A 23563-nucleotide genomic window follows, 5' to 3' on the forward strand; every position below is an offset into this window, starting at 1 on the left:
GGGCGGCGGGGCTGGCGCTGTGCGCGGCGCTGCTGGCGCTGGCGCTGCGGGGGCAGCGAGCCGAGCCGGGGGGTGGCCCGGGGCGGGTGTGTGTGGCGGTGCTGGGCGACCTGGGCCGCAGCCCCCGCATGCAGTACCACGCGCTGGCCCTGGCCCGGCACGGGCACGGCGTCACCCTGCTGGGCTTCCTCAGTGAGTGAGACCGCCGCGGGCCTGGCTGCCCCCCCTCCCCCGGGCTCCCTGTGAGACCGGCCTGGCCCAGCCCGCCGAGCCCGGGCTCAGCCGGGGGGCTCATCCCGGCGGGAGACCAGAGCTCCCCGGCCCCGCCTCGCACCCCATCCGGGGGCTCCTCTCTCAGCGAGCGCCCCGAGCCCGCCAAAAGTTGGGCCCAGTCAGGGCCTGGGTAGATGCCGCAGGGTTCAGGAGCCAGCCACCCCCCAGCACCCGCGCTCCGGACTGAGTCATGCTCCCTCCTCAGCCTGGGGCAGCCCACCAGGGCGACAGCGGCCGGCCCTGCGCTCCGGTCCCAGGAGCTTTTCAGGGCCTCACGAGGGCAGCTCTCAGCCGGCTGCATCGTTGTGACCCCAGCATCCAAGCGTCGCCTGGGCAGCGGGGCGCTGCTCCCAGCAGCCTTAGCTCTGCTCACAGTGCGGCATCGCCCGCTGGGACCCCTTGTCTTGCTGGGTCCTACGGCTGCATGTGCTTCTCTGGGCCGTCCCCATATGTGAATAACTGAAACACGTGCAATACGCATTGAACCACACCAAGGAGGATTTCCCTAGTCTGGCAATGCCCTGGCCAGCATTGTCCATAACCCAGGGGGGGCTTCAGGGCTGGAGAACTCGCTGGGAAAAACCACTGGGGGCATTGCAGAACCAGAGAGGAGCTGGACAGTGGTGGTTGGCAGTTGGGAACGGAGTCCTGGCACCCAGTGATGGCAGCAGAGCCCTATCTGGCCAGCCAAGGAGAACGCCTGCTGGCTGGAGAGCAGAGGGAAGCTTGGCTGGCTGGCCAGCCGGCAGGGGGCAGCCCCAACTGGTGGGAGAGAGCCCTAGTGGAGGACCCTGTTTTGGGATCAGTCAGGTCCTGATGGTGCTGGACCAGGGAGGTTCAACCTGTAATAGTTTTGGGGGTGTGTTCTCTGTTAAAACAGATGTCCCAGCATTCACTCTTTACAAGTTTCATAATAGTGCTGGGTTATAGTAACAGTCTTGTAGGTATGTTCAATAAACAGAAGGCAGTACAGATTCCACATCCCTGGTCTGGCATGGTCAGGACGCGAGCAGTCCTGGGTAAGAGAATTTGCTGGACCAGGGAAGGTTCCATGCCATGGCGCCCAAGCCACCCACCTCTGCCCTTTCTCCTACCATTAGGCTGCTCCCCTACCTTCTGTCCTGGGTCTGCCTGGAGAAGCTGGCTCAGGCCTGTGCTGGGGATGCTGCTCCAGGCCTGTGCAGCTGCCCCGGCCCCATGGGGTGTGGGGGAAAGTCGGCCCTGGTCCCGTGGTGCTGCAGGGGAAAGCTGGCTCCAACCCCCAGTCCTGGCTCTGCAGGGGAAAGCCACGTCCAGCCCCGGCCCTGCGGGCTGCCCTCAGACTCCTGCCCCAGCCCTGCATGCTGGCCCTCCCACAAGGGTTGCTTTAGCCATCCCACCCGCAGCGCTGCAAGAGAATCAGGGATGCACCCTTCTGCCCAGCTTTCTGGTCCAGTGACATCCCTTGTCCAGTAGGGATTTCCTAATAACAAGGGTAGTCGCAGGACAGAGAATCCCAGAGTTAGGAATTTCAACCTGTAAAACAGTTTCTTGTCTTGCAGGCACAAAGCCACACAGTGACATTTTGTGCAATGAAAAGATACACATAGTACCAATATCAGAACTTAAAGTATTGCAAGGTGAGTTCAGTGAGTTTGATCATTTTTAGTTCTACAAATATATCAGTATTTCAAATTCTATATCTGTTCTGAAGATATTTACCATTGTTGTTCAGTGAAAACCAGTTCTTAGGGTCTGAGTTTAACTTCCAGAGTTCAGGGAATATCCATTGCTTCTTTTAAAAAGGGATAAAAAATTTGTGCTTTCATAGAAGAGTTCTTTTTTTTTTTTAAAAAAAAATAAAATAAAAGTGTTGGCACTCTTTTTATGAGGGATCTGACTCTGGCTCAAAATTAGCATATTAGTTTATCCTACGTGGAAGCTATATACACTTTCATGATATTTAACAATCTGAGTCCTCAGCTGAAAACTTGGACAATGCCTTTAAAGTAAATTGGCCTACTTCTGAATAAGTGGTTGGAGTTACGTGTTTATGATGTGTGTGTATTTGTATACATAGTGGATTTCTCTTTTTTCTAAAACAAAGACCATAAAGTAATGTTAGTTTTTAAAGTGATGCCATCATTTTAAAAAATGTTGCTCCTTTTATATGTTGATTCTAAATGAACTGTATATTTAGGATGCACTATGTGAAATTCTGATAAAGCTTTCTGTTATTCTCCAGTTGGTCCTAAGATTTTCCAGTATATTACAAAAGTTATTGTACAGGCAATACAACTGTGCTATATAATGATGAAGATAGATCATCCATCTTATATTCTTCTGCAGGTATATATATGTATATTATATATTTATTTATATTATTTATATATATTTATATTTCCTTATATATTTATATATAATTATATATATTTATAATATATTTATATATTATATATTTATATTTATATTATATATTTATATGTATATTTGGGTATATTGTTACTCCAGTAAATTTTTCCAGCAACTTCAGAAAATCTGACTCTTTCGATGATAAAACTACTAGTGCCGAGTGAATAGTGAAAACAAATTTGTGCAAATGTGAATTTTGATTAATATATTTGAAAACTTTGTGTTTACTTTTTGTGTTTACTTTGTGTTTACTTTTTTCATCATTCAGACTTTGTTGGCACAAACAGTACCAAAGTGAATGTAGCACAGTTGCTTGAGAGTTTACCAAAAGCAAATTTCAATAGGATATTTGAGAACACAATTTGTAATCCATTCTAATGCACACAGCACATATTGTTACTTAAGCAAATATAGAATTCAAAATTTTCTGTGTTAAATAATCTAATCAGAACAAATCAGTACCACAGTTTGTTGCAATGTGAATTGCAAATTCTATATTCTCTTGTGTTGATTAATAAAAATGTTGAGTTTTTCAGTCAAATACTTATTTAAAATCCATTCACTTTTAAATGTTTGTAACTCACACTAATAGTTAAGGCCACAGATCTGTAAATGTTTAGATTAATGTCCAATTTTATTGATGTGAATAGTTCTACTGATATCAGTTTTTTAAGTGGAATTAGTGTTGGTTGCACATTCCAAATTCAGAGCACTGAGGGATGGGTCTTTTATCCACAAAACAAATAAAACATGAGCGAACAGCAGTAGAACTTCACAGTGCGCCTCTCTCCCATCTCATACCTTGCTTGGAGGTGCCATCCCTAGGAGCGAGAAAGTACCTCTGGTTCCATAATAATGAATCTGGGTGTGTCTGCTGACATTTAGGCTGTGTTTACACTTCTGGAAAGATCGTTCCAGTCAGGTCGATCTTCCAGCATTTGATTTGCGCATTTGTTAGAGACACGTGAAATCGATCTGTCTGGGGTCGGTAGTCGACCCACGTACTCTCCCCTTGACCTCCCTCGCTGAGAAAAAAGGCAGTCAAGTAGTCATGCTACATCTCTGTGACTATTCCCTCAGTGAGGACAGACAGGTAAGTCAATTGCAGATACATCAATTGTAGGTATGCAATTGCTGTAACTAGCATAGTGTATCTGCAAATGACTTTAAGGTCTAGTGTGGACCAAGCCCTAGAGGTAGTGTGATCTGATTTTGTGACCAGGAGGCACTGGACTGAGATTAACCAACTCTTTTCTAGTTGCCCAATTCTGGTCACCAAAATCGTAACTTGATGGCCATGTTTGAACCAGAGAAATAGAGAATTTTTAAAGCAGTATCAAGCCAATCCTTTCCTTTTCCGGCAGCTGATAAGCAGTTTGTCATTTGGTCATAATTTGCTGCTATTTTTCTTTTATTTATTAAACAGAATCCTCCAGGCCTGCCTAGTATAGCTGTTACCTGGATGGTTTGCCTTGTACGAAGAAGCAAACTGATCATTGATTGGCACAACTATGGTTATACTATAATGAGTCTGATCCATGGAAAAAGTCACCCTATAGTACAAATTGCAAAGTGGTTTGTATATAAGTCTTTATTTTTCTCTTAAAAATGTATAGTGTATAGAGCAGGTTTCTCAACCTGGGGCACGTGTACTCCTGGAGGTGTGAAGCGTTCTTCTGGAGGGTACATTATCTCAGTGTTTCTCAACCTTTTTTATGAATACAAAAATTGGACTTGTGTTCGTCTAATTTTTTGTCCTTTTTTTGCACAATCATAAGTACGATGGTTAGTTTATTGTCTATAGGCAGTATCATCTTACCAGCCAGTTATGATTAAGTTGTTTAAACAAATGTGTTGCAAGGGTTAAAAAAATAAAAATTGTGTGCCGGAAATTTGTAGGTACTGGGGGTACTTATAATTTTTTAAAGGGAAACTTTGTAAAAAAAAAAACTAAAAAAAAAAAAGGTAGAGGCTGGTTTAGAGCTCTCAAGGTGAAAGTTAGTGGTTAGGAAACCATTAGCTAAGGACACATTTCTTTAAGAGGCACTTTATTTTTAGGTTCCAAATAGATCTACTTTTCTTTTAGTGATATCCTGTAGCATTAAATAGAAATTGCCCTTTCTCTGGGTTTTGTTACAGAACTTAATTGAAAATTCTATCCTTACTATACCATTTTGTCAGATGGTTTGCGAAAGCTATAGAAACTATTTTTCTCTGTTAAATTTTAGAGTAATTCCTTTTCCTATGATTCCTTTTGCATCCTATAGTATGTGTCACAAAGGGTTAAATGATTATGCCCTTTTTTTAGGAAGTTCCTCCAAATGGCTAAGTTTCTTTTGTGTGTGGGCACACGCACACGTACCAGTGTTCTTATATAAAATGTACACAGAGAATTGTAAAAAGCCTCATGCCTTAGGTCTGATCTACTCTAGAACATCAGATTGATTTAACTATCAGCTTGGGTGTGAAAAATACACGCTCCCTCACTGGTATAGATAAACTGACTTAGGTGCCTGTGTAGATGAAAGACTACTTCTGTTGACCTAGATATCACCTCTCTGGGAGATAGATTTCCTATGTCAATGGGAGAATCCCTCCCATCAAGCACATAGATAGTGTCTACACCGAAGCAGTACTTTTGTGCACTGCTGTAGCATTTTCAGAGTAGAAGACCTTAAGAGGTCTAATTATTTCTGAACATGAGTGTCATTCATTGCATACTAATGAGTAGCAACCATGTTCCTGAGATGCATGAGTTATACGTAAATAAAGTCAGTAGTAACCTGGGTGTGTTTAGATAGGTTAGAGTCATAATATTATGGTGTATGTGGTTGTATTATTTCCTTTTATATTCCATATTTCAAATCCGAATACACAGTAAAAGCTGTGTTATCTGGCCCTTTACCAACTGAAAAAACTGACCCAGCATTTCTCATCTTCATTGTAAGTCCAGTTTATTGGGTAGTTGGTGCAGGGTCAGCAGACTCCCTGCCTGGGTCCTTGGTAGTGGTGGCATGTCCTTGCTGCTCCAAGGCAAAGGAACAGCCGTGTGTGTGTGTGTGGGGGGGGGGGGGGGGGGGTTTCCTATATGCTGCCATGTCCCATGTGGTAGATCTGCATCTCCCATTGTCTGAGAACTGTAGCCTGTGGGTCTGATGCCTGTGAGGAGAGGCAGAGTTGCCTAGCCATGCCTCTGACTGTGAGCAGTATGGACATGTTGTCTGAGATGAGAATCCACCCAGTTACGGCACCATGAAACCCTTCCTGTGCCCCAGCTCCTGCCTGAGTTTCCTCCCATGCCTAGATTCCCTTACTAAGCCCACAAACCTTCCTGTCCTCTGAAACCCCAAGCCTGGAGCTCCTTCCTGCACTCCAGAGTCCTCTTCTCCAGCTGGAGCCAGCATCCCCTGCTGCACCCAGCCAATTTCCCCAGTGTGCATCCCCCTCCTGTATTTTAAACCCCTTATTTCTGGTCCTCACTGTGGAGCCTGCACCCAAAAGCCAGGGTCCCCTCTCATAACCATCCCCCTTCCCCTAAACGGAGTCTCCTGCCACACTCCAAACTTGTAGTTAACCAGAATATTCGACTAACGGGCATCCTCCATTCCTCCAGTATGCTAGATAACAAAGCTTTTACTGTATTCTGCTTTTTGCCTTGTTTGTTATGACTAGGTCAAGCTAAACACTTTATCTGGTAGGCCTCTCTTGTTGGATTTAATTCAGATTTAATTTGGTTTCTCTGGGTCTCAAAGGGAGCAGCATGTACTGTACTGTATCTTGAACGTTGGCACTGTATGCTGGGCTCTTTACTGGAGTAATAGCAATATAGACATAACTTACAGGTTAGGAGGCAATTGAGAAATGAATATTGCAAGGTACAGTTCTTGATCATTTTAGGCAAAATTATGTTTAATTATATTGATGTTCATTGCAAAGATCAGGCATTGATGAGAAACAGATATTCAGTGTCACAGTCTTATTAGATGGGAATGGCGTTGGCCTAATAACTGCTGTTTATTTCTGCCAGGTATGAAAAGCTTTTTGGACGTCTATCTGACTACAATTTGTGTGTGACTAATGCAATGAAGGAAGATCTACAGATGAATTGTAACATCAAGTAAGTCAAAAGGCTTACGCAAATGATTGTATACAGATTTTCACTTAGGTGTGGATGTATAGCTAGCTAGCCGGCCCTAATGCTTTTGGATTCATAGATGTCTTAGGGTAAGGCTACACTATGGTTTCTATTCCGGGACACATTTGTATCCCAAAATAGAAACCAAGTGGCCAAACACTGCACTCAAATTAGCAAGGCTATTTTGAGTGCAGTGTTTTGTTCCTAGTAACCCCTCATCACACGAAGGTTACTGGGAAGCTCGAAATAGCTCCTTATTTCAAACTGCAGTTCAGTGTAGGCTACACAGGGTTCAAAATAAGGGAGCTTGGAATTTGCACACCACAAATTGTGTAAGTAATTTTGAGTTAGGTCTACCTAGCATTACTACATAATCAGGGATTCTAAAAGCGTTCTAACTCAGAACTAGTACTTGGAAAAGCATATTTATCAGGAAAGTACTGTTATTAGTCTGCCTCAGTGCTTTTGGTACTAGGAGGCCAAGAAGTACAAGGGTGGTGGATGTACATGCCACCAAACTTTTCTTACTTTTTTGTTGCTTACTTTGTAAAATGTCTCAGTAGTTCCACAAAGCTTATCTAAAAGTGAGGATTTATCCCTGTGTAATTCTGTCTCCCAGCAAATCTTAGAGACCATTTGAATTAAATGCTAGTGACAGCTAGAGAGGGGACAGCTGGGGCTTTTGGCAGACATACAGATGTGGAAGCAAACATGAAGTGATTGAGTGTTTTGGTAACGGTAGTAGCAAAGAATGAATCTTCTGTTGAAATTTGAACATTGGAGGAAATTGGAATTGCCACCCTCAATAAGCCTTAATATCACTACACTGCAGATTCATCATATTAGACTCATTATCACATTTATTTACCATTATTTCACATTTTGAAAGTTTTATTTTTTGGTGATCATATAGGCTGGAGAATTTTTCAAAATTAAAGCTTAGATTTTTCACTCACAGTTCTGAGGCAAACTGAAAAATGAGGACAATTATCCTGCAGTTTATATGATTGTATTATGCATATCTTGTATGCATTATGGAACCCTATTTGAAGTGTTCACTGAACTATGCCAGGTATAGTTCTGCCTTATGCCGTGTGAATAAAACTTGTAATATTTGTAATTGGTGTAGTTCATTCCTCTAGCTCTTGAGAGGGCATGAGCCAGAAGAGCAAATGCAGTCTTATGACTTAGTATAAAAGCAGTTTGTGTTTTTAATGCAGAGGAGTGAGCCTGGGGACATTTCAGTGCTTGGATATTTTGTCTTGAAGAGTGCCTTTGCATCTGAATCAAGAGCAAATTTGGCTTGCTGAGGCCTCATCATGATCACACTCCATCCAAAATGGGAGAGGTTAAAATCTGTTCTGCACAAACTGTGATTGACTTTCCATCTCCTGGTCACTTGCCAGGCCAGCACTCGATGTCACAAAATGCAGAGCATCCCCCTGCTGTAAATGTTTTTGGAATGTGGCACTCCCTGTGATTTCTTAAATAATACACTGAACTTTCTGCTTAGAGAGAATTTTTTGTATGATGAAGCAGCGAGAGTTTGTTTCCACTACAGGATGAGTTCCCATTTAAAAGCTTTAAAAAATAAAATAGTTCTTTTTCCTTCTGGGTGGATCAGGGCCCTCTTGACCTTATGCGTGTGATGAATGGTCACACTGAAGTCTGTGGAAATATGCAGGTATATAACTGTTTACTATTTTGGGACACTATTGTGCTCTCTTCTACACCCGTAGCATGGCAGGAGTGCCAAATACTGTAGATCTTCTATTAAAATTTTTTTAAATATGAAAAGTTTTCAGAATCAGACAATTATTTTGTTTCGTTGAGGCTTTTAATTGCATTGTGTATGAGATATATATTTGACTAATGAATTTGTTTCATTGCAGAGCAATAACCCTCTATGACAAGCCAGCTTCTTTTTTCAAGGAAACTCCATTAGAACTTCAGCATAAATTGTACATGAAACTTGCCAAAGATTATGCTCCATTTAAAAGAGGGTAAGTATAAGTAACAGATGCAGTTATAGTCTTTATTAACTGAACTAAGACACACTTAATTTAGAAACTGGGTATGTGGTTCTTCCACATTAACTGACTGCAGCTCAGCTTGGCTACGTTGATGTGATGCCCAAGTTCATGTGGAAATGGGAAGGGGTGTTTTTGAAGGTGCCAAGTACCAAACAATTTTATCTCAAAAGTCACCGAACATTTATGGTCCAACAAAACAAAACTTGATAGGCCAAATATAAATATTTGTTTTTCTTAATGCAGATCCAGAGATGTGACCACCCCACAGCGTAAGTCCTGTTTCTCCTGCGGGAATTCTGTGCCAGAAATTTAAAAATTATGAGCAAAAAAAAAAAAAATGCGCATAGTATTTTAGAATTCTGCAAATTTTATCTATCAAAATAACACTGAGTAAACATATCAGTTTCAATGTTTTGGCAATTTATTTAAAAATGATTGTCAACAAGTATATCTGTAACAATAGACACACACATAAATTCACCCAGGAGTGGAGAAATGAAGAAACCCCTGTGACAACCCAGTTCCTGTTTCTCTGCCATCTCCCTGCTGCAGAGTCTAGCTGAGAGTTCATACATCCACAACCTCTTCCTCCACTCAGAGCCCAGACACAGGGCTCCACTAGCCTAAATTACTACACCCCCCAGCGGTCAGCATTCACCCCAGCCCAGATGCCCACCCATTTACTACTTAAAACCAAGCCATCTCCTTCCCTTAGGGCATGGAGTGGGGAGGGGAGCTGCAGCTACTGTGAACTCTGCCTAAAAACAACGAGAAGTCCGGTGGCACCTTATAGACACACATTTTTTGGAGCATAAGCTTTTGTGGGCCCATGAAAGCTTATGCTCCAAAAATATCTGTTAGTCTATAATGTTCCACAGGACTTCTGGTTGTTTTTGCAGAGACAGACTAACAGGGCTACTTCTCTGATACTCATCTCTCCCTAGAGAGTCTTCTCTGCAAGCTGGACTCTAGTAGCAGCCAGCAGCTCTGCTGACCATTTTTGTGATGGAAAAGCAAATTCCACGTGCACAACATTAATTTCTGTAAATTTTGGCAAGGTACAGTGGTACTGAATTCCCCCTGGAGTAACATGAGGTTCAAAACTATTGGGGAGACCACAATTAAAAATACCCAAGATACTCACAATTTAGCCTTGAATGTTTGTTAGAAAAGAAAGGAAAATGAAACAATCAGAACGCAAGCAAGCAGTAAGCCATGGTTACTTCAGTCAGTGTGTCTTCTGTACCTCTTTGTGGAATGCTTTCAACAAAGATTATACTCTGGAGGGTAGATCCACCTTGTTGGGGACACTTTTTTCTACTCAATTTGAGGCTGGAGTTTTTTATTTTCCAAACTCAATAGTATATCCTGATGAATCTTCTTTGATTTATTATGGATAACCTGCATAGTTTATAAATGGGCAGAGCTAAATGATCTTAACTAAGCCCTATGAAAACGAAGAAAATATTTAACTCCTTAAAAGAAGGTATTCAACAATTTCTCGTATGCGATAGCATAGCAGTATTTCATATAAACCCATCAACTCATTGCAAGGAGTAGTCTTCGGACAGGCAAACTAGTGAATATTAGGAATCTGAATTTCCGAGTAAATCCCATTATTTCTCCCTCTTGATCAAGGTTATCTGATGTGTTCTCTTAAGGAGTTTCAGTCCAAGCAGTCTGGTGTTAAGAATTTAAATTGGAATACTGTCTAAACAGGGCTTTGACATAATACACAAACAATTAAAATCTGAGCTATTGGAAGTACTTTTGCAAACATTATCTCAGCAATGATGCTGAAGCCATGGTGATATTGTCATGTTTCAGAAACAATGCCACACTGGAAGATTGCTTCTCGATTTACATTATAGCTTCTTTGCCTTTTTGCAGCTATTTGCTGAGATGAACAGATTGGGGTTTATCTGCCAAATTAGCGTATCAGTTCAAATATATATTTTTATTCTTCCACAGTCTCACTGAAGGTAGAAGATATACCTCTTTCGGGAAATTGGCCGTATCCAAATACTAGCTGCTGTCACCATTTTATTGACTCACCACCTTCATGGGGTGACATTGCTAACATCTGCAGCTCATGAATATGAATATGCAGTCTGCTAATACATATGCAACAGACCTGTAAATCTTCAACTTGATGATCATTTTGGTTTTTGTGGTGGGAAATTTTCAGAGCATCTCTAAAGGTGCCGTTTTAGTTCTTTTTAGTTCATCTTCTGATATCTCTCTAATTTTATCAGAGATTAATAAGAGATGAATTTCTCTTTCACATGAATCCCACCACTCATCTTTTCTAGATAAATTCTTTAATTTTTGAAATAGTTGATTTCAGTGATTTTTAGAGTATTTAGACTCAAGAAGTTCCTACTGAAAAAATTGTTTCTTCTTAACATTCCTTGGTACTGCTTATCTTTGATTTGTTAAGGAAGTTAACTAATTTCCCAATTAGCGTAGATACCACATATTCAAGTGGCTTCAGATATGTTACACTAGTAACCAGGTAGAGTAATGTCATTTGATTCTGTGTTGGTACATAAAACATAGCACTATTCATGTAGCAATGGCATCAGAAAGCTAGATACAAAATGCTAGTGAATAACCACTGCAAAAGGAGCTTATGCTATCATTAGCATTTAAATAACAAAGGTCTTCACTTTTAGTGAAAACAGAGGGTTAGAAGTAACTGAAACATTTCGCAAGTACATGTGGTTTCCTTGAAGTGAAAAGAATGAAGACCCTAGAGTGCCTATAAAAATTGTTCAATAGGAGTATTTTTAGAATTCTTTTTTGGCTTTAAAACTGATTTTTTTTTTCCTCAGAAGAAAGAGAAAGACTTGAGTGTGCAAGAGAGGCTCTTGGATTAGCTTTTGTGTCCTGGAAAAAGCAGATGCCAAGTCTCCTTGAAATCCTAGAAAAGAATAGCTTTATAGGAGGTGAAGAGCTAGGGTAGGTGTTCTGCTCTTTGAGAAGACACTCCTGTATGTCTTTTTACTCAGGAGTTTCCAAGATTGCAAAGTAGACTCACCTATAATTTGCAATAGAAAACTCCTATCAAACATACTAGGCAAGACAAAATACACAACAAATATTCAGCTCTTTCTAGCATCACACACAATAAAAATAATATAGTGTTTTAAAGCAAAGTAAAAGTTGTCATGCTGTTCCACCATCTGAAATTGAACCTGCTGGTGATAAGCACAAATTTATGGACGAGGAAGTGATACTCTCCTTGAAGCTTTTTGTATCTTTCCCTTATTGCGTTAAAGCAAGGCTGTCCCAAGAATTTCTTTAATTAGCCTGCATATATCATTTACCAAAATATGCAACCAAACCCAGCAGTTTGTGGGATGTCTGTCATTTTAAATATCATAAAGACAAAGTGGGTGGAGGGGAATATCTTTTATTGGACCAACTTCTCTGTGTGTGTGGGGGGGGGAGCTTTTGAGTCGCATAGTTCTTCCTGAAGAATAAGAGATATTGCCTCACCCATCTTGTCTTTCCAATATCTTGGGACTGACACAGTTACAGTGAGAAATGGCTTAAAAAACTCTGTGGACACTCCAGTCCAGCTTGTTTGTTAAACTCCTTAGCATAGAATGAATTGACTCCAGGTATGTTAAAGATACGTTCATTATCTTCAAGGTAAATCAAGTACAGATGGAAGAACTGGAAGGCATGCTATGCACTCTTCACAAATTGCCAGGGGAACACTGTTAGAAGTAGTTATACCTGGTAGAGCAGTGAAAGCTAGGGAGAGAATCATCTGAGTCACATCATAATGATACTCAGATGCTCAGCACCAGTGCCCTATTTTTTCCCATCAATGTGCAGAATAAATTGTATGTGTACCGAGGAATGTGCGCTTGTGCCCCACTAGTAAAAATACGTTCTGCTGACTGTGGGTACCCTGGGTGCTCTGCTAATCAGTAGGGTGGCATTTGAGTCTCTCTGTGGGGCTGCCAAAGCGCTTAGCTTACAGAGGACACTGCTCACCACCAAAATGAATGAGACTCCAGAGGTGTTGAATGACAAATTTGGAATCAGAATGTTACAAAACTCATACCCTTTGGTACAGGATTTGATTTTATCCATGTATGTCCTTACATGGTATATCTTGGCATTAATAATTAAGCTCTTTAAATCCTGTTTACACAGAACAGATTTCATATGTCAAGATGTTGAGAAGACTGCATTTACAGAACTAGATGTCAGAAATGGAAGTGTGACACAAATCAAAGAAAGACCAGCTCTTCTAATCAGCAGCACCAGCTGGACAGGTATTGAATCAAGTTGGTGTTGATTGTTAAGTTTCCTGCATAATACCTTTACATCAAACAGTTGATAAAAATTGGGAGTTGTTCCTCCCACCCCCATACACAAACTTTGTTGTCATACAGGACATTACAGCCAGCAAAAACCAAGCTCTATACATTTCTTTTGATTATCAGGAAAAATTTGCAGATCAGCTGTATGGACTATCTCAATGTCTACATATGAGGACCATAATCCATTGACATTTTTAGTTTAATTATGGAGTTATAAGGTAAATGTTGAGCCCCATGAATGATTAGAGAATCAAATCCTACTATTGTCTAACATTAGAAGTGTATTTAATATGCTTGCTTGGTGCTATAGAATCATTCTAACAAGTTAAAATGTTTTGTCATTTGTTTCAGTGTCAAATGTATTGTCATTTTGTCATTTGTTTCCAGAAACAAATGACATTTATTACATTTTTATTACATATATTTATGCACTGAGATAATTATTTTGTTTATAAAAAGACACAAAACTGGAGCAAAACCTGCTGTATTGCAATTGAGAATTGAAGTGTGCATTTTCTTGAATTAGAATTAATTTGGCAATACTGTCTAACAAAATTGAAATGAAATGTGCTTGTGAGATGCTGACTGACCTTAGTATTTGTGTAATCATTGGAAAGAGATTCCATTAAATGCAGCAATATATGAATTATAGGCCTTTGTTTATTCGTATCACATTTAGAGTACCTATCCATAGTAGAAGCACATTGAAAATTTAGTTCCTTTGGTGAATCTGAGGGAAGTCCTGATTGCTGTCCCTTAAAGAAAGCAAGTCTTTACAGCTGAAAATGCTATCAGTGTCACTAATAAAACTTACTTTTTCAGAGGATGAAGATTTTTCTATCCTTTTAAAAGCTTTAGAAGGTAAGTGTCATGGAGTTTCCTTTGGCTATTTAAAGAATCTTATTATGGATGTAATCTCAACAATTACTAAGCATTTTTTCAAAAAAACAATGTCTTCGTGCACAAATGAAAATTCAAATGTATTTAAGGACCAGAGTAATTTGTCTCAGAGCGGAGGCATAAAAAAGGCTTAAGGTCATAGTGATGTGCAGGGTACGGTTAAAACATTTGTCACTAAGAAATGTAGTTCCAGCCAGGGTTCCCTGTAAGATGTGTGCTTGGGCAGCCACCCAGGAAAGACTGAGGTGCCACCCAGATAATCAGCAGAGCAGCAGTGTGTGCTTCTGTTGATGGTACACATCCACACGTTGCACATAACAAAATTTATTTTGCACATGGATGGCAAAAATAGAGGGAATGTTGTTTCCAACTCTCCATAAGATGAGTTATAGGTTTACTTTGTATGCAGCATGGAGTGGTGAGGCTGCTTACTAAGCCTCCCTTTTGTGCCCAAGGGGTTCCTTTGCAGTGTGCTGCAAATAATATCTCCTTCAAAGGTTCCTTACAGACAGTTTTGGGTTTAGTCACAGGAAATCATTCAGAGCCCCACACTGAAGTCCCATAAGCAGATGGTTTTTTTTTTTCCTACTTCTAGGCCTCCATGACAGGAGAGCTTTCCCTAGCTCAGTGTCTCTCCTGATGTGAGACTCAGTGGGTGTTTGTGGATTGAAGTTTCACTTGATCTCTCACTGAAAGGCCATCTCCTGTTCACTCAAATGCAAAATGTGTACCTGTTCCACCATTTTAGGGCTGTCAAAGGTGGTTGGATATGAAGCTGTCCCTATCACTCCCTGTATGCCCTTAGCTGTAGAACTGACATGCCTTAACTGTATCAGCCCAATAAGCCTTTAATTTGGGGGAACTTAGGCTCAGGTGGCCTCATCCTGTCATTAGGGTTGGCTTAGATCCAAAGTTTCCAGCCCATGAGGCAAACCATCTTGTTATGTAACATGTACAGACCCAGACACACACTTTCAGATATCTATTGAAATGATTTCAAGAAAGATGGGAACCTGTATAAGCAGTTTGGGTGGCCTGTTTACGTCCAGGTTTTTGAACCTAACAAGAAACAGCTGGTAGTGGTCACAGGGTAGCATGGGGTTTTTGCACATAAACTGTACGTTGAAAAACATAAAGTCCATGTAGCTTATAGTATAAGAAAGTAAACATGTCAGCATACATATTTAAAAATTAGTTGTAATGAGTTTTTTATTTTTGTACAATGAAAAGTCTTGCCGCACCTCTGAAATCAGTGGGACTATCTAAATGAGGAGAGGAAGCAAGATTTGGCCTAGCAGCAATGTGGGTGACAAGCAGCTATGAGTGTACTTTGCAGACTCTTTCCTTTAAGTATCCATCTTATTTCAGAGAGGGCTAGGAGATTCCTTGTGAAGAATTATTACTTTGCAGTATGATTGTCATGGGGGGCTCAAATTGGGATCAGCATCCCAAATATGAATTTCCATGTTTGCCTGAAGATTTTTTTTAACTATTTAGGTCTGTGGTGTCAAACCAGTTCTGAAATAGTAGCCATTGTAGTGGCTACTGCTCTAGTGAACTAGCCACATTATTCTGAAAATATATTTATTGTTCAAGCCAACTAGCCAGCGGCTAGTTATTGAACACCACAGATTTACGTGAAACAGAGTTCTTGTATGTACATCAATATTATTCTTAAAAAAGGGTTTATGTTGATACACACAAAATAATTTTATCTGCTCTACAGATTATGAAGCATATGTTAATGATGGAATCAGGCTTCCTTCTTTAGTGTGTGTGATAACAGGTACCATTTTTTCATTGTAATTTTCTGCTGCTTTTCAAAGGTTACGCCAGAGAACTAATTTTTGTCGTCCTGCTGTATTGACTCTTGAATAGATTTTTTTTTCTGATGTAACAAAAGCAATAGAATATTTGTTTGGCATTAATTTACCATATCAACTGCTGGAGCAAAAACTAAAGAATTAGTGACATGTTTGGTATTTTAAAATAAAAGATACACGATAGCATACAAATCTAGCAATTTTATTTTACTCTCTGATTCCTTTGGATGTATTTTCAGAATCTGAATAATGAAGGAATACTGTTTAAAAAAAAACCTAAAAATATGGCTTACATCGTATTTGTCCTGTTAATAAGTAGGTAAGAATTTGTCTGGTGCTTGGAAAGGGGACTTTACTCATTGAGTTTGAGGGTTGTGCAAAATAGTACAATAAACCCTCGAAATTCATGGCTTCAAGTTGCACATAACTTGCTTAAACATGAGTTAAGCACAGCGTGAAGCTGCTCTGTGGCCTCTTCCCCCCGCTTTCCCCCAGTGGTCTGGCTGTCAGCCTTACAGCTGTGCTGCTGCAGGAAGGCAGGGGGAAGGTTTTTAGCAGCTAAGCAACCTAAAAGCCCCTTCTCTTTGCCTTCCCCCAGCAGTGCACGGTTGGAGGAAAGCAGGGGGAAGGCTTTTAGCTTGCTTAGCTGCCTGCAGCTGCGAGCAGCTAGGCACACTAAAAGCCCGTTTCCTGTCTGTCACCAACTGCACGGCTGTCAGGGTGACAGTCACGCAGTTGGAGAAACATGGGGAAGGGGCTTTTAGCGTGCCTAGCTGCCTGCAAGCAAAAAGCTTTCTCCCTGCCTTCCTCCAGCTGTTAGCCTGACTGCTGCGCCACTGGAGGAAGGCGGGGAAAAACAGCCAGGAGACTGACCGGCCCTGGTGGACTGGTCAGTGTCCCAGTCCCACAAGCAGAGGGGAGCTGGTAACCAAGCAGCAGCCTGGTTCCTGGCTGCCCTGTGCTGGCAGAAATGGGAAACTGACCAGACATGAGCTGTTCAGTTTCCTGGGTCCCACAAGCTGTGGGAGATGGGAACCAGGCTACCCCCTGGTTCCTGGCTCCCCACCACTCTGGGAGTCAGTAAACTGACCAGCCCTGGTGGGCTGGTCTGTTTCCTAGCCAGGTGCAGCCAGGAACCAGGATGCAGCCTGTATCCCTCTCCCTCCCCTGCACTTGCATGAAAATTCGAGTTACACAGGGATTGCAAAAATGCAACCCCCACGTAACTCGAGGGTTTACTTTATAGCCAGTTCAACAAATGGCATTTTTCCCTCCTCCTACTGAACTAATAACTTAGCATGATTCTAGAAAGGCACTGTGCTGGGGAGGGTGACATCTTCCAGTGGATATGTGTCTGATAACAGTGTATTTACAATATAGCATTATATCTTATGGGTGCCCTCAGAAGATTGTCAGATTCACTGTTATCATGCTAGGCCTTGTGTGAACATTGATGGAGATGCAGCCCCATTATCAAATGCCTTACCATCTAGGAATACAAATGAGATTTGCTTTACATTCCTAGAATTCAATGTGCAGGCAAAAGCCTCGCTTTGGTGATCACAGCAAAACTGATGTTTATTGTATGTTTGTTTTCCACTTAAAAGGGAAGGGGCCTCTAAAAGAGCACTACAACAGACTGATAGAGAAAATGCACTTTAAGCACATCCAGATCTGTACACCATGGCTTGAAGCTGAGGATTACCCTCTTCTGCTTGGTAAATAATGGATTAGTTGCTGAAAAAGCTTTAAAGACTCAAGAACAATGCCTGAGACTTAAGCAACGGCTGTGGATAGCTGTTGAGAATTTTGGGTGGGGATAATGTGGTACTTATCACAGGTGATATTTTTTACCAGGTGAAATCATGGTTTTTAGCACCTCAGGAAAATATTGTTAGTCCCATTTTCTATTTTAAAAACTGAGTTAATGATGCCACTTTATACTTAGTTTTAGTTACATGTTCCAATTGTGATTATATAACGCAGTAGATCTCTAGATTAAATATAATTACAATAATATTAGTATATGTAATTGTAATACAGCACTGAACATTGGTATGGGCATGTCTACATTTTGGTTTCATGTTTTCTCAAGGCAGTGATACATATTATGACTAATTTCAGCTTTCAGTATCATAAATAAATGTTGAAGACATTTGATTATATGAAAACAAAAGTGCAGAGTTGTTGGCTCAGAGCATTAGGCAATCAGAAGCATGCAGAATTTCAGACCAACAGCCCAGGTCCATTTGGCTGTGCAGCATCCCATAGCAGAAAACCAACTTTGATATAGTGGATAGGCTGAACCTGTTCCAGAACTTTGAACAGATGTACCCCAAGTTTGAAAAGATTCATTCTGTGTATTCTGAACCCTGATGCAATTATTCTTCCCAGTTTCCTGGTTTAAACTGGGTTTAAATTGGTATTTACCAGTGTTCTGTTCTAATGTGGTTTTTCATGGGCAAGTGCCAGGCCTTATTTTGTACAGTAGATGCAGGAATACCACGATAAAATTAAATAGCTTGTTAAGAACAAAATATATAATTGGAACTTGTGTCTTTTCTTATGGTTGAGAAATTGCTTAATTTTTGAGATTGTAGTTTCCCTTCCATTCTGGTAACTGTGCATAGAATTCCATCTTCAAGTTTTGGCAATATATCTGTATTTACAAAGCCTTGGTTTGCCACCTTTTGTTTTTTTCTATGTAGGGTAAAATATAGTAGATTGGTCTCTGTTCCATGCCTGCTGGAGGTAGGGGGCAATATAAAAGGGTGCAGGGCTCCTGGTTGCTCTAATGGGGCAGACTCCATCCCTTCCAGGAGCTCAGAGCAGCCTCCTTCCATCCCCTCCTTGCCCAGGTGTCTGGCAAAGCTTTTGGCCCCTCTGCTTTTTTCAGTGTATTCTCAGGTTCTGTTAAGCAAATCACATTGGAGAGTTCCTAGCTGAGCCATTGAAGATACATGAGGACATTCAGAAATAGAATGTTCTTACTCCCTTAGCATTTTAGTTTAATGAAGCTTAACAAAACTATGTAAGCATAAAATAGTGGCAGAATACAAATTCAGCCTGATTTAATCCCCTCAGGTCTGCCACTGCAATTTATTTGGCTGCAAAGCAGCATGTATATCTGCGGTGGTCTATAAATAATGAATATTCATCTCTGTAAACTCCATCCACCTCTAAATGTAAAGGCATTTGGAGTGGAAGAGTCCCTAGTGGGTTGTCTAGCCCATCCCCCAACATTGTAGCTGTATCAATTTTAATTTTTCATTTCCATCTCTAATAGATGGTGCTAGATTAAGTGTATAAAATCTGTTCATTTTTTCAGTTTCTTGCCTTATTTTAACATCAGCTAGTTAGTATGTTTCTAAATAGCTGTTCTGAAAAATGAAAAATTACATGGCTTGCATTCACTTCCAGTTCCTGAATTCTGCCATAAAATATGTTCCAAGTAATTATGTTTAAATGGCACCAAAGCAAACAAGGTACATCAGACACTGTTAATGTTTAATAAATTGTATGTTTGCAGAATAATCTTTAATCATTTTCTGAAGAAATTTATTAGAAAGTCCGTTTTGTTTTCATTATGATCTGTAGGCTCAGCAGATTTGGGTGTCTGTCTGCACAAATCGTCTAGTGGCTTGGATCTGCCAATGAAGGTGGTGGATATGTTTGGCTGTTGTTTACCTGTCTGTGCAGTACATTTCCAATGGTAAGAGCTTATTTACCTTGACATTGCATAAAGTAACTAGATTAAAAAAAAAAAAAGTGTAGTTCGCCACAAAATCATAGTATAACAATTTTTGCAGACATTGAATTGATTCCTCACAGTAATAGGTTTGCTTTAATTTGATAAGGTGTAAATAAAATTATTAAAACTTATGATTTCCAGAGGTCATTTTAAAAATTAACATTTTTTTTGGTGTGCAAAAGTTAGGGTATTAACTTCAGTTTGCCTTAAAAACCACCACTGTAATCCCAAAACTTCTTCATATCCTGTTCTAAACTACAGGATTTATCTTTATCTACTGTTTGAGATATGCTTCATTCCACCTTGTGATTGTCAACCTCAGAGATGGATGAAGTGTTACTGTAATCCTTTGGGAGAAATATGGCTTTCATAATGTAAAGATACTTTGTCTTGTGCTGTAATGTTGGTAGTGACAGCAGCAAAGAATCCTGTGATCGCATTGTTCATGACTACAATATATAATGAAGACTCTTCTTTTAATAGGTTCTGTTTAATTAGCTTGTAAAATATGCTAGTTTTCAGTAGGATCTTAGTATCTTCAGATGAAAAAAACGAACATTTCAAATTTTAAAGGGTGCCACTTAAAAATCCTCAAAGAAAATCACTGCACTGTGTTCTAGACTGTTGCAATTTAATCTTTTCTGCTTCCTGGGCAAATTCAGAGGACAGTCAAGTCTGCTGTAATTCAGCCATTTTTCCAGCCATTTTAGTGTGTAATGTATAACTTACACTCTTACCTGGCTATCAAGTTACAATGTGTGATTTTATAGAATCTTCTACATCACCTGCAAATTTGACCTGCTGACTCTAAATAAGTCCAGAGTGGTGTAATTTGTACGCCATAGGGCCAGAAAAGAAGGGTTACAATGTAAATCAGCAAATAGGGTGTAAATTAAAGTAAACCACCGTTCCTGTAAGTTGTACTACAGTACGTAAGCTACATGCTGGTAAATCAGCGCAGTGTAAGAGAGACTTAGAAAGTGTAATTGAACCTCTTACATGTGAAGGGGGTGAAAGAAGATGTATGTTGTTCTCGTAGGTTCCTTTAGATTCATTTAGACTTTGCAACTGTGAACAACCTGTTTCCGAAGGGTCGCATACTATAGAGTATTGCATACTGGTCATTGTTGAAATGAATGGCATTAGTTTCAGTGGGCTAACAAAGCCTGATGAATACTTATACATCATTCAGTACTGGCAGATGAAATAACATGTCACCACTGTATCCTTTTTATTCCTTCCCAAGACAGAGAGGTTTCTCAGGACAGTTTGTTAAAAGCACAGCTGCCAGAACCACCCATCAGAGGGGCATGCACCCACAGCTGGGACCAGTAGGAAAAACAAGGCCAACATAGAAAGATCTGGAATAGAGGAGGGGCAACAATCCCATGCTCAACTGTCTCTAAGAAACTGACAGGGAGATGAGTGAAAGCTGCAAACCCTGGAGTTTAGGGGCTGATTGGCTCCTTTTAGATGAAGTTAATGGACTCGGTTAATCTGAGGTGAATAGAGGGAGATCAGTTAGGAGAAATTCTCTAAAGAGAGTACAGTAAAGTCTTTCATATCCGGCAGCCTCCCAGTCATGGAGGATATTTAAATATGCCCAATAGCAAAGGTCATCCCCCACTGCCTGTCCTCCAAGTGCCGGCTTCTGCTCAACCGCTTCCCCGTTACCTTGACAGGGCTAGTAGTGAGCCTCTTGCGCGGCTCAGGCATGTTTATGCCACATGGGGAGCCATTGCCGCCAACGGGCAAGGAGCTGCTCTGGGGGGAGCTGCCATGTTGCTGCTGTGGTGGTGGGCACTGGGCAGGGAGCTGCTGGTGGTGGTGGGCACTGCTTGGTGAGCCGCTACCTGGGTCAGCTGCCATGTGGCCACTCAGACAACTGCTGCTGGTGGCAGGCACTGGCTGGGGAGATGCTCTGGGTGGTGGTCCCTGGGCAGGGGAGCAGAGGAGTGAGCCAGACAGCCCCCACACCCCCTGAGTAAAAAGGGGGTGTCTGGGGCGGGATGGAATGCTGGTTCAGAATTCCAGTTGTTTGAATACCACACAAAACAGTTTACTGTATTTGATAGTGCTACAATATATAAACAATCTCTGTAAGTATTTAAGTGGAGAAACCTTTTATGATCTCACATTTTCTTCCCTGGTTTGGTTCACAGTTTACATGAACTTGTGAAACATGATGAAAATGGCTTGATATTTAGGGACTCTAAGGAACTTGCAGAACAGCTGAAGGTAATGATATTAGAGGCTTAAATTTTTGTTTCCTTTCTGGTTAAAGGGAAGGTATTGCTTCTGTGTGTTTGGAGTGAGTAAATTATAAATCCGTGTTATATGTTTTTCTTCCTCTGTCATCTTACATTAATTTTGAGCAGCATTGCTTCTTGTTTTTATTTATTTTTATACACTGTAAGTCAACACTGAATGGGATAGAATATTCTACTCTGTGGATTTAATTTTAAATATGCATTGTAAGAGGATTTTCCTGCCTTTCGTAACAGATTTTATTGGCCACGTTTGTGTATGACTGGAAAGCAAGGAAGCACACTTTAGTTATTTTATCATCTTGCAGTACCAAGAGGTCTAGCAGGAAGAGTACCCTTTACTGCTCCTCTCTTAGCAATTTACCCATTGAAGTGAAGAGGGGCAGAAGACTGAAGTGTGTTATTGAACTTCTGTCGTTTCTTGAACTTCGCAGATGCTCTTTTTGGAATTTCCTACGACTGTAAGCAAACTTCATATATTCAGAAGAAATCTTCGAGCATCCAAGCAGCTGCGATGGGATGAGAGCTGGGAACAGACTGTACTTCCTGTGCTTAGGAACAAGTAATGATTTTCAAAAAATGGACAAATTAATTTGCACTTATAGTTTTCACATTCCAAAGTTTGGATATACATGATGGAAATGATAAATAAAATTTTGTATTTGGTCTTAGTGGTTTTTAAATCTCTATCCTGAAAGAAGCTTTGCAACACATGCTTTCATCTCTGATTTAAACCAATTGCATGAATATTTAGATATGGTTTGAGAATTGTTTACAGCTGAACTTGTACTTTGCCCTGTTTAAAGATGGAGGAAGGACATGGTCCTTTCCTGAAGTAGCTTAAATTTCACTACCTATCTGGACTGTTAAGCTACTTCTGCCCTTTGCAATGAATGTATACAAGGGTGAAGAATTCAGGCTGCTTTACGAATCCTAAACTAAAAACTGTGACTTTTGCCATTTCAGATTTAAACACAAAAGTTGGTTTCCTGTGGATTTTTAAATATGGCATAATGGTTGTGTTTTCTGTCACTGGGGTGAATACTTTGCTTGTGCTGGGTAGTAAGAGGTGGCTCTCTTCATTTTGAGCAAGAATATTTGCTCATAAAAAAACAGTGTTTTCAATGTAACTTTAAAATATCTCATGCTCTTGGCTTTTTTTTGCCGAGGTAAAATATTGAGTATTCCCTCATGTATCTTTATGATGGCAGAACCATAGAGTCTTTTGAAGTCTGTTGTTCTGGATGTGCATGCACGATTTCCCATTTTGCTGTTTGCACAGTACATAATGCCACATCAGCTTTCTGGAAGCATGCTCTGTAACATAGCTTTAGTGTTGGTGTTATCACCCATGCATGGTCATGGTGTTCACAGGCTGGTTATTGTTATTGTTACAAATAAATTGGGAGTAACTACGTGCCAGAATGCCACCTCACTAGAGTATCTAGGTGTGCACACACCTCTGCCCTGCCTCACTTCTGGAAAAGGAGAGCAAAGCAAGGAGTGCCCTTACCTTGCCTCAAGTCTCCAGATCGCGCACAGCTATCCAGAAATAACATTGTATTAGTTTTAGAAAGCATTTCATTTTCTACTACCAGTGGCAAATATTAAGATGTGAGGGAGAACAGGGGAGACTAGGTCTCTTAAGGG

At 40.7% G+C, this 23563-nt stretch overlaps 1 protein-coding gene across 1 annotated transcript; it reads left to right on the plus strand.

Annotated features, from left to right (window-relative positions):
• The first annotated feature begins 112 nt into the window (after positions 1-112).
• On the plus strand, positions 113-23330 carry ALG1 (ALG1 chitobiosyldiphosphodolichol beta-mannosyltransferase). Its single transcript, XM_075010999.1, has 13 exons — positions 113-1292; positions 1815-1892; positions 2498-2601; positions 4091-4239; positions 6692-6781; positions 8692-8802; positions 13003-13124; positions 13995-14033; positions 15799-15858; positions 17503-17613; positions 19493-19607; positions 21809-21884; positions 22348-23330. The coding sequence occupies exons 1-13, from the start codon at positions 1154-1156 to the stop codon at positions 22477-22479; spliced, it is 1326 nt and encodes a 441-aa protein (XP_074867100.1). The 5' UTR covers positions 113-1153; the 3' UTR covers positions 22480-23330.
• The last annotated feature ends 233 nt before the right edge of the window (positions 23331-23563 follow it).

Source organism: Carettochelys insculpta, chromosome 16, assembly GCF_033958435.1.
Source record: "Carettochelys insculpta isolate YL-2023 chromosome 16, ASM3395843v1, whole genome shotgun sequence".
NCBI lineage: Eukaryota > Metazoa > Chordata > Testudines > Carettochelyidae > Carettochelys > Carettochelys insculpta.

What these genes read in the sequence shown, in the direction of transcription:
- ALG1 (XM_075010999.1), top strand. Translation starts at nt 1,154, where the DNA reads ATGTCCCAGCATTCACTCTTTACAAGTTTCATAATAGTGCTGGGTTAT. An exon ending in CAGCAGCACCAGCTGGACAG is followed by an intron (nt 13,125 to 13,994) that starts GTATTGAATCAA and finishes TTACTTTTTCAG; the next exon opens with AGGATGAAGATTTTTCTATC. An exon ending in TTTAGTGTGTGTGATAACAG is followed by an intron (nt 15,859 to 17,502) that starts GTACCATTTTTT and finishes TCCACTTAAAAG; the next exon opens with GGAAGGGGCCTCTAAAAGAG.